General features: G+C 53.6%; 1 protein-coding gene across 1 annotated transcript; it reads left to right on the top strand.

Moving 5' to 3' along the window:
• Window positions 1-129: 129 nt before the first annotated feature.
• Window positions 130-8,573, top strand: SNRNP40 (small nuclear ribonucleoprotein U5 subunit 40). The gene is made up of 10 exons (XM_034069422.1): window positions 130-336; window positions 898-1,027; window positions 1,976-2,069; window positions 2,583-2,748; window positions 3,150-3,272; window positions 4,216-4,336; window positions 5,251-5,333; window positions 5,742-5,803; window positions 7,220-7,323; window positions 8,155-8,573. The coding sequence occupies exons 1-10, from the start codon at window positions 130-132 to the stop codon at window positions 8,202-8,204; spliced, it is 1,140 nt and encodes a 379-aa protein (XP_033925313.1). The 3' UTR covers window positions 8,205-8,573.
• The last annotated feature ends 2,587 nt before the right edge of the window (window positions 8,574-11,160 follow it).

The raw sequence follows: 11,160 nt of genomic DNA, 5'->3' as shown, positions 1-11,160 counted from the left end.
CGTCACCAGCGCGCCGGATCCAAGCCTGAAGGAGGTGGGCGGGTCATCCCGCTGCTTTCCACCAATCAGCGCCGCAGGACGAGGCCCCACCAACCAATCGCGAGGCGGGCGGGCGCTCCGCGGACGGCAATGATCGAGCAGCAGAAGCGGAAGGCCCCGTGCGGAGGTCCCGGTCCCGGCCCCGCTCCGGGCCCCGCCGCGGCCCCCGGGGCCTCCCCCCCGCCCGGCGCCGACGTCGCGATCGTGCCCGTGCCTGTGCCGGCCAAGCGGCCGCGCCAGGATGGGCCGGGGCAGGCGGGCGGAGGGCAGCCCCCGGCGGGGGCCTTGCTGCAGGCGGTACGGGGGGGGGGGGGGAGGCCGCAGGTCGGATCCGGTGCTCGGTTCTGGGCCCTCAGTGCGAGAGGGACATTGAGGGGATGGATGGGGGTAGAGAAGGGCAATGAGTCTGGAGCACAAGTGTGATGGGGAAGGGCTGAGGGAGCTGGGGGGTTCAGATGGAGAAGAGAAGGGTCAGGGGGGACCTGATGGCTCCCTCCAAGTGCCTGCAGGAGGATGGAGCCAGGAGGGGCTGGGCTCTGCTCCCAAGGAACAAGGGATGGGACAAGAGGAACCGGCCTCAAGCTGCACCAGGGCAGGTTTAGATGGAGCTGAGGAACAATTCCTGCCCCACAGGGTGCTCAGGCATTGGAACAGGCTGCCCAGGGCAGGGCTGCAGGCACCGGCCCTGCAAGTGTGCACACAGCGTGGGGACAAGGTCCTCAGTGCCATGGGTTAGGGGTGGCCTTGGCAGTGCTGGGAATGGTTGGACTGGATGAGCTTGAAGGGCTTTTCCAACCCTGTTGATTCTGTGCTTTCATGATTCTTATCACTCTCACCCTCTCCCCATTGCCCCCACAGGGCCCCCCGCGCTGCTCCTCACTGCAGGCACCCATCATGCTGCTCTCAGGGCACGAGGGGGAGGTTTACTGCTGCAAGTTCCACCCCAACGGCAACACACTGGCCTCTGCTGGCTTCGACAGGCTCATCTGTGAGTAGCAGGCACCGGGTCCCAGCCAGTGCTGGTTCTATGGGGTTGGGGCTTGTCCATCAGGCTGCTGGGGTGGAGCCCTCATCTTAGTGGGTCCTGAGCTTCACCCGAGGGGTGTGAGGAAGGAGCATGAGCAGCATCTCAGGGAGGGGATCCTGCCCCTCTGCTGTGCTCTGGGGGGACCCCCCCTGCAGCCCTGGTCCAGCAGCATGAGAGGGACACACAAGCAAGGCCAGAGGAGGCCGTGGAGCTGCTGCGAGGGCTGGAGCAGCTCTGCTCTGGAGCCAGGCTGAGAGAGCTGGGCTAGGACAGCCTGGAGAGGTCTCCAGGAAGGCCTTATTGTGGCCTTTCAGTTGTTAAAAGAGGCCTATGAGAAAGATGGGGAGAGATTTCCTAGCAGGGCCTGTTGTGATAGGACCAGGGGTGATGGGTTTAAACTCATAGAGGGGGGATTCAGGCTGGATGTGAGGAAAGAATTCCTTACAATGAGGGTGGTAAAACACTGGCACAAGTTGGAGCCATTCAGGGCCAGGCTGGATGCGGTTCTGGGCAGCCTGATCTCATTGATGATGTTCCTTCCCATGGCTGTCGTTTGGAACTGGATGAGCTTTGGAGTTCCCTTCTAACCCAAGCCATTCTAGGATTCTGTATCCCAGGACACTCAGATGGGGCTCACAGCTTGGTGTGCAGCCCCCTGCAGAAACACAGCCTTTCATGCTGTGGGTTGCTGAGATGAAGATTACTTTCTTCATAAATTCAGCTTGATCTAGACCCATAAATCAGCTCTGTCCTCCTGGGACTCACACAATGTTCTTTGTTCATCCCTGCTGGTGATGATTGTGGTGATGATACAGAGCTCGTTTTGCTGAATTCCTGGAGACCTGCCCTTTGCAGCAGGGAGCTGTTCCCATGTTTCCTGTTCTTCCCAATTCCCTTCCTTGCCCTCAGTGCTGTGGAACGTCTACGGGGACTGTGATAACTACGCCACCCTGAAGGGGCACAGCGGGGCCGTCATGGAGCTGCACTACAACACTGATGGCAGGTAAGCTGGTGCTGGTGGCACCTGGCCTCACTCACAGCTCTTTCTAAAGGTGCTTTCTGCTGGCTGGAGTCCCACCGCCATCCCTTGCTTGTTCCTCATGTGGCCAATGCTTGTGGTGTGGCTTTCCCAGACAAGGAATGGTGCCAGCTTGGGCTTGAGCAAAGGATGTGGAGTCATCACTAGTAGCCTTGATTTTGGTATTCAGAGAATATTTGTTAGCTTCAAAGACCATTCCACTGTTGCATCTAAGCCATTACCACTCAGTTTTCCTTCCAGGCAGTGTTTGAGAAAGCAGAAAACCCATGTCTATGTATCTAGAAATGTGGCTGCCTCCAGTGTAGCTGCCCCACCACCAGTCAGCCTCTTCTGAAATACCACCTTTGTCCTGGTGTATGAAGGACATTCTTCTCCATGGCCTATTCCCACCTTCGATCACACAACTTGAGAGTTAAAAAGGTGGCAGGGGAGAAGTGTTCCTGAAATTGGGATCCTCACAGTGCCTTTCCTTTGCAGCATGCTCTTCTCAGCATCCACAGACAAAACAGTGGCTGTGTGGGACAGTGAGACTGGAGAGAGGGTGAAGAGGCTGAAGGGCCACACATCCTTCGTGAACTCCTGCTACCCAGCGAGGCGAGGGCCCCAGCTCGTCTGCACAGGCAGTGATGATGGGACAGTGAAGGTCAGTGTGTGGTGGGAGGGGATAGTCTGGGCTGAAAGACGGGATCTCTGAAAGAATGTGGGGCTTTTCCTATTTCAGTGGGTTCAGTCGAGCCTTTCGTCACTGTTCTCATTCCTTCAGGTAACAACTTGGTCTGGAGAAATTAAGACATTGAAACCAAATTTGATTGCTCCTTTATTACTGTAATTCTCGGGGGGTTATAGAGACCTGAGGTTTAAAGAGGGAGTTCAGGAGAGCACTCTTGAGTCTCTGCCACGTGTGGCAGGGGGTAGGAACTGGGTGATCTTAAGGTCCTTTCCAACCCAAACCATTCTATGGTTCTATGCATCCATGCAACTGCATGTCATTTTGTCATGAAATATCTCTGTGCACCTCTTACTGCAAGTGCTGTGTCTTTTCAGCTGTGGGATATCAGGAAAAAAGCTGCTGTCCAGACATTCCAGAACACATACCAGGTCCTGGCTGTGACGTTCAATGACACCAGTGATCAGATCATATCTGGAGGCATCGACAACGACATTAAGGTAGAACACCCTTATCCTTGCCTGCTTTTCCAACCACACACACCTTTTCCACCCCATCATGTCTTCCATTCCTCAAGGCCAAATGTGGAAGCCTGTTGGTTAATTTTACAGTCACAAGAACCATGTGGATGTCCTGTGTCTCACCTCACTGTTGATTTAGGGCCAATATGCTCTGAGGGAGTTGCTCCAGGGCTCTTTGGCATGTGACAGCCTGGGCAGCCCTGGCATTCCTGGCCAGGTGTCCCAGTGCTGCTGTCACTCGCTGGAGCAGACATGGAATGCTGCTCTTCTGACAGCGTGTGCCTGTCCTGTAGGCTCTAGAGCCATATATGAGGTAAACTAAAGAAAACATGGTGACGCATCCACACTCTGTGACCTCTGCTTCACTTTGCAGCTCACTTTGTCACCTGCTAGTGTGGAAAGTTCTTATTTAAGAGCCAGGTCAGGGTTTCATTCAGCTGGTGCCTGAGATTCTCCTGATACTGCATGCTTTAATCTGTCTGCCTGGCCCTTTAGCCTCAGGCTCCAGCCTCAGCTAGGTGTGGGGAGCGTGGGCTTGTCACAGAGCCATCACTGAGTGCAGCATCAGCAGGAGGACTGTTCCTTCTGCTCCGCTTTGGGAGAGAACAGTGGAATTTGGGGGATTAAACAACTGCTTTGTGCCATCAGTCAGTGGAATTTGGGAGCTGGGGGAGCTCTAGCCCGATGGAGAGGGATCCCTGCATGTGGGGGGCTGCTGACATTAAACTTGGTGGCTGAACATGTTCTAAGGGGCAAATTCCACTTTTCCTAATACACGCATGGAATTCTAGTCTATTATTTTAGCCGTTCAGCCCTCCCCAGCTGGAATCAAAAGCTGATGGTTGCTGGGATCCATACCTGTGTGAAACACTTGGGAACCATCAGTTCTCGTTGCTAAACTGTGGTTCTGTTGTGTGTGAAGGTGTGGGACCTGCGCCAGAACAAGCTCACTTACACGATGAGAGGACACGCAGACTCAGTGACAGGCCTCAGCCTGAGCTCCGAAGGCTCCTACCTGCTCTCCAACGCCATGGATAACACAGGTACATCCTACCTGCTCCGAGGGCACAGCAGCCAAGGGCTGCTCTCTTGCACCAGCTTTGTACCACATTTAGGAACAGCTCAACTTGTGCAATGTACAAACACAAGATCCAGCCGTGGGGATAAGCTGAAGGGAATCTGGCTCCAGAGATAAAGCTGGAATTCTTGTTACAGCAGTGACAGTCGTGTCCTTTGCAGGGAAGGAGCAGCTGCAGCGTAGGGTTTGTCACAGCTCCAAGGGGCAGGGAGGACACACTGTGGCACACGTTGTTTGCACACAGTTGAATACAGCCTCAGCCTGGCTCATGACAGGGAGGTTTGGCTCCTTCCCTGCAGTGGGAATGACAGCAGATTCCAAACTGTCTCCTGGGGGTGTTCAGTGAAGCTGCTCAACACCGTGGTCATGGAGTGTTAGAGCAAAGAGAAGGTTCATGTGAGGAGATGGTGCCTCATTTGTGTAAGAGTTGGTTTGGATTTTCCCCCTCTTGGTGGGGTCTTGGTGTGATTATAAATGCCTGTGTTTTACCTTTCACAGCAGAGCTTTCTGCAGGGGGAAGTTGCTGCTTTCCCTTTGCCTCTGGGGAGATACTTGTGAAAACTTCCCTGTGAGGGTGCTGAGGCGCTGGCACAGGGTGCCCAGAGAAGCTGTGGCTGCCCCATCCCTGGCAGTGCTCAAGGCCAGGTTGGACACAGGGGCTTGGAGCAGCTGCTCCAGTGGAAGGGGTCCCTGCTCGTGGCAAGAGGTTGGGACTGGATGAGCTTTAAGCTCCTTTCCACCCCAAACCAGTCTGTGATTGTAGGATTCTATGGAGAGAACAAGCAGCTTTGCTCATTAGCAGCATGTCTTAGGGAAAGAAGCATTCCTGAAGCTGCCCTGTGCCCCCTTCAGCTGGTGACTGTGAACTCTGTGTTACAGTTCGCATCTGGGACGTGCGGCCCTTCGCCCCTAAGGAGAGATGTGTGAAGATCTTCCAGGGCAACGTGCACAACTTTGAGAAGGTGAGTGTCCTGCAGAGCAGAACGTGGTGGTTGTGAAGTGCTGCTGCTATTGACTGCTCTCCAAATTGTTTCTTCAAGTTTCAACCAGAAAGGCTTTAATAAGAACTCAAAGACAGATGAATGCACAAAGTGGGATTCCAATTAAAACCACAGTAACCAGCTTTCTTTGCTCACTTCACTGTAATTAGCTGTAAATTAAGTATTTTCCACATTTACTACCTACTTGGTGTGAAATAACAAGGCACTGGATGGTGCCAGCCATAAACCAAAATCTGTAATTACCCTCTCCTCGGGACCATTAAAGTGGTGCTCGTGATGTTGAAAGTCTCATGGTGATCTTAACTCGGGTAGAAGGGGAAGGCTCAATCTTCCTTTGCAAACAGATCCATGCTTGTTCTTTCATTTTAGAACCTTCTGAGGTGCTCTTGGTCCCCGGATGGGAGCAAAATCGCAGGGGGCTCAGCTGACAGGTGAGTTGCTGCTGTCTTCCCTGTTAACCATGAATTCAGGCACTCCTGGAATGAGTTGGGTCATGTTGGCTGCCTTTTTCACTACAGTGATGTGTTTCTGTTGCCTTTGTGGCAGTGGAGGAGCACTGCACAGTTGTAAAATGTTCTTATTGTCAAAAGCTGCCAAGGGGTCTGCATTACTGCTTATGTTCAACCATGGGATCCCACCTCAGCACCAGCAGATGAGAGGAGCATGGTTGATGTTGGACTAGGACCCATGTGGTCAGTCTAGCAGGTGCTTGGGAGACTCTTCAGGACGCAGGGAGGCTGGGAAGTGTGTGTGGTGTGGGGTTATACTGCTGAGGACCACATGAAGTGGTTAAATTGCTGTGTGGCAGCTTGGAGGAGGTAGCAGTGGTGTTCCAAGGATCACTCTTGATCCTTACTTTAATTCATGAGTACCAAGAACTAAAAACCTGGCTAAATTAGCACATATTGGGCTTTCCAATGAGATATTCTGTAAACTAAAGCAGCCGAGGAGTGGAAGGGGCAGAGGGAGGAAGCCAGCAGAGGGTCCATGCCAGACACTGAAGGTCACTGTGAAGGATACCAACTGCCACTGGAGCAAATCCAGACGCACCCTCAGTGCCACAGAGACAGGAATTCCTGTAGGCTGGAGGCCAGGACTTGCAGCAGTAATCAGCAGATTAATGAGTTTCTGATAGAGGAGAGGGAGAACTTTAGCTCTTACTGGCCAGATATAGTGGGGCAGCTGTCACAGCAAGTGGCTGAGCTGTGACTCCTTTGCAGCCCATGGTGGAGGGACGCCTGTGTCCCTCCAAGCACTGGGCCATTGGGTTAGTTCTGCAGATGCTGGTGTAGCTCTGAGGTCTGACAGCAGCTCTCTGGTGCTGTTCCATGGGGAAGAGCAGGCAGCCAGGGCCCAGGACAGGTTAGACAGGGCTGTGCAAATCCTTCTGCCGTCTCTGAGCTGTTCAGTTTGCTTTTGAGGAGGCTCTGCTGGGAAAGCAAAGCAAGGTTAAATAAATGTGTCATTTGTCTGTGCACAAAATAACTCCTCAGTGGTTAGAACCACAGAACCAAATGCATTGGGAAAGCCCTTCAAGCTTATCCAGTCCAACTATTCCCCAGCCCTGCCAAGGCCACCACTGCCCCATGGCACTGAGGCCTTGTCCCCATGGTGTGTGCACACTTGCAGGGCCGGTGCCTGCAGCCCTGCCCTGGGCAGCCTGTTCCAATGCCTGAGCACCCTGTGGGGCAGGAATTGTTCCTCAGCTCCATCTAACCTTCCGCTGCAGGTTTCCACACCAGGAGCTGGATCTGTGTCAGGACAGGTGCTGAGCCAGTGCAGGGATGAGCCATTGGAGGGGGCAGTTGCTTTCCCTCCTCAGTGCACTCACAATGCCTCTCTTGCAGGTTTGTGTACGTGTGGGACACCACATCCAGGAGGATTCTGTACAAGCTTCCAGGCCACGCTGGCTCAGTGAACGAGCTGGCCTTCCATCCAGAGGAACCCATTAGTAAGTGCTCTCCACCTGAAGCCAGAAGGGGCAATGGTTTCATTGCTGCTTGAACTGCTCATCCTCTGGGAAACAGCCCCACAATTGCTTGTGGCCCAGAGCCCTCAGCCTCACACAGATTGCATGGAATCCCAGAGCAGTTTGTGTTGGAAGGGACCTTAAAGCTCATCCAGTTCCAAACCCCTGCCACAGGCAGGGATACCTTCCATTGGAGCAGCTTGCTTTAAGCTCCCTTCCAACCCAAGCCAGTCTGGGATTATATGCTCAGTGACACACAGCAGTGTGTGAGTTCACATAGAAACAACCAAACCTCTCCTGGGCTCAAATGAAGCCATTACCAGTGTCAAGAGTGGTGCTTCTGGCTTGTTCTTGTGTATTGAATCCTCTGAAGAGCCTTTCCGAGGTGGAGGTGGTGCTTTGGAGCTGCCTTTCCCCTGGTCTGGATCACTCCCATCACCATCGAGGCTTCCCTGGACAGGCTGTGCCCTCTAGCGGCCTGCAGGCCCCCGGCAGCATCCAGCCTGTGGAAGCAACCCTTTGGGGATGCTCCAGAGCACTACCAGTGTGTTCATACACCTCCTTTTACTGCCTTCCTGCTCAGACACGGCAGGCAGTGTGTGGTTATGCCTGTCTGGGGCTGGGGGAATGGCAACCATGGTGTGCAGTGGTCAGAGGAGCAATTCCATGGGGTGGTTTTGGGGAGCAAATGCAATTTGGCTTCGTAGCTCACCAGCAGCAAGTGAAATGAGCTCAATTCCAGCTCTGTGTGTTTTGTGGAGATCCCAAACTGTTGTGTTTAACATACCCCCTTTCCCCATCTCTCTCCTTCAGTTCTCTCTGCATCCAGTGACAAAAGGCTGTACATGGGGGAGATCCAGTGAAGCCAACAAGGAGATGGGACCCGTGATCCTTGGTTTACAGAGGTGGGATTGACTTTGCCTCTTGCTGGTACCAGACCCCCTCACACTGATGGCACTGGGAAAACGTTGAAGCAGCTCAATGTGACAAACTGCCCTCCTCAGGCTGTAATGTCACTGTACAGCTTCCTGCCAACCTCCCTCCTGTGGGGAGGAAGTAAAGGTAGGAATTGAAAGGAATTTGGTTTTGGCTGTACCACAGAAGATAAAACCCTTCCCCAGATGGCTTGAAATTGGTCAAAGTTGTTCAAGGTCCCCATGTGGTTTGTATATTGTCCATTTCTCTTGGGTTTTTTATACAGTGAAAACTGAAATAGATGGCTTTTTGCAAGAGCTCTGTGTGTGGGACTTGTTGTTCTGGTTTACTCTTCAATGTCCAACACTAAATCAAGCACTTGTATACATCCCAGGGAAACCACAGATGTTGACTCCATAGAACCACAGCGTGGTTTGGGTTGGAAGGGACCCTCACAGGGAGGAGCTCATCTCAGCCTCCCCTGTGGCAGGTTCAAGCAATTCCCCTTGTTCTGTCCCTACAGGCCCTTGTCCCAAGCCCCTCTCCAGGTTTCCTGCAGCCCCTTTAGGCACTGGAGCTGCTCTCAGGTCTCCCCTTCCCTTGTCCAGGCTGCCCCAGCCCAGCTCTCTCAGCCTGGCTCCAGAGCAGAGCTGCTCCAGCCCTCGCAGCAGCTCCATGGCCTCCTCTGGCCTCACTCCAACAGCTCCACATCCCTCTTGTGCTGTTGGATCAGGGCTGCAGGGGGGCAGGATCCCCTCCCTGAGCTGCTGCTCACGCTCTGGGGATGCAGCCCACCACAAATACATGCATACACAAGCACACACATGCACACAGGTGCAGACATGCTTGTATCCATGCACACTCCCCTGCGTGTGCACATTCATACCTGTACCCATGCGTACCCCCATGTACTCACAGCCCCCCAGACTGTCAGGGCCAGGACCAGGCCTTGGGGTCAGGGTGATGCTCTGTACCAGCTACCACAGCTCTAGGGGGTTTGGGGCTGCTTTTCCCACCAGTTCCTTGTCCCAAGGTTCCCAGTCCCTGCCTCGGGCCCCTCTTGGCTCCCATCCCTCTCCAGAGCTGCGCCAGCTCTGGGGCATCACAGCAGCAAAGTGTTCAAGGCATAATCCAAGCACAGAGCAAATGGTTTTCTGAAGCAGGTTCATTCCTCCATGGGAGGTCTTTGCTGGAGAGAATTCCACTGTAAATTAAATCCTTCCTGGGATCCAGATAAACGGCCTCTGTGCGATAAGAGCTGCTTTCCTGCCTGCTGCTTCCCATGGGGGAGACCCTGCATCCTTATCCCCATCCTAGTCCTTCACCCTTCAGCAATGCCAGCATCATCAGGAGGTCCGGGCTGGATGCAGATGCGGTACCCAGGGTGGGACAATCCTGTGCTGGCTGCTGGGCACAACAGGGGCATCACTGGGAGGTCCTAGCTCAGCCAAGGGCACCTCTGGTCCTGCCACCCCCTTTCATTACCTCCCTGTCCTTCCTCCAGTCCTCGTCCCCCCCCTGCTCGGAGGCTCCTAATGAATTGTGATAGTTACAATAAGCAAGCGATAACTTCTAAGAGGATAGAAAACAATTATTTGCTCTGTTGGGAAATAGAGGATATTTTAGTGTCTCTTTAATGGGAAACTAATTAAATTACATGAACAAGTGAATAGAAGTTTTTGGTTAATTATGAATTTTGCGAGCTACAAAGGCTCAATGCTGAAGGGTTTGTAATGTGCCAGGCTGCTCGCGAGACACCCAGATAAGAGACAACGGAGGGAGAATGGTGTGAATGCATTTTAATTTCTCTATCCATTCAACATGAGCCAGAGGAACAGGGATCCATTCACAGCGATCCAAGGAGCTCAGGGGGATTTGTGGCATGGGGCTCATGAGGTTAAAACTGGGGAGGAATCAGTTAAATTGAGGGGCTCTTTGCTGCTTTGCTCCATTGTGATCCTTCTGGGGCTGGCAGCTGGAGGATGCCCCCCATGGGGTGACAGGAGGGGTCCCATGGGCTTGGTGTCGCTGTGGGTTGGGGCTGGTCCAGGTGAGGTGAGGAGGATGAGGATGGGTTCAGTGTCGAGGCCAGCAGCAGAGGTGCTGGGTTAGGGCTGGTGATGGCTGCGCTGGCAGGAGAATGATGCCCACATTTGGGGTCCCCATCACTAATCTCCATCTAAGCCTGCCCTGGTGCAGCTTGAGGCCGTTTCCTCTTGTCCCATCCCTTGTTCCTTGGCAGCAGAGCCCCTCCTGGCTCCATCCTCCTCTCAGGCACTTGCAGGGAGTGATCAGGTCATTGAGGTGCTTCCTTGCAACAGAAAAGGGAACAAAAGCCAAACGTGGGTGCATTTCCCACCTGGAACATAGAGGGAGTCCTCACCTCCTAGGGAAGCACTTGACACGTTCTATTGACCTTTTCTAACCTACAATTGATTCCTCAGGAAGCTCCAGGTGCTCCGGAGCCATTGGATTGGGTTTTGTGGGTTTACATCAGGGCTTTTCACCTTTTCCTGGCACTTTAGGAGCTGCCTGAGCTGAGCAGATTTGGCCATTGCCAAGGAAATGCTGTGGGTGCTTTGGGCCTTGTTTTGACCCATGAGGTGAAACCAGACCCTCTGCTTTGGGTTTCTGCTGTGCTTAAACCCCAGAGGAACCCACAAGCTCAATGCTGGACATGGGTCCATTCCCCCCCATTATGCATCCAGATAACCCGCAGGAGCACAGGACACCTCTCCCGATGGGATGAGGGTGATGGGATCTCGCTCAGGCTCTTGTATAAGGGCCTGGGGATAGGGTAGAAGAAATGCAGAGGTCCCTGTGTCTCGAACTATGACTGGTGCAGCCTGGATGCAATTGCTTCTCCAGGCCCCTTGCTTCAGAGCATCACTTGGTGACCCCCCT

This window comes from Melopsittacus undulatus, chromosome 14, assembly GCF_012275295.1.
Source record: "Melopsittacus undulatus isolate bMelUnd1 chromosome 14, bMelUnd1.mat.Z, whole genome shotgun sequence".
Taxonomy (NCBI): Eukaryota; Metazoa; Chordata; class Aves; order Psittaciformes; family Psittaculidae; genus Melopsittacus; species Melopsittacus undulatus.
The sequence above is the reverse complement of the archived record's forward strand: the minus strand, read 5'-3'. Positions and strand labels throughout refer to the sequence as shown.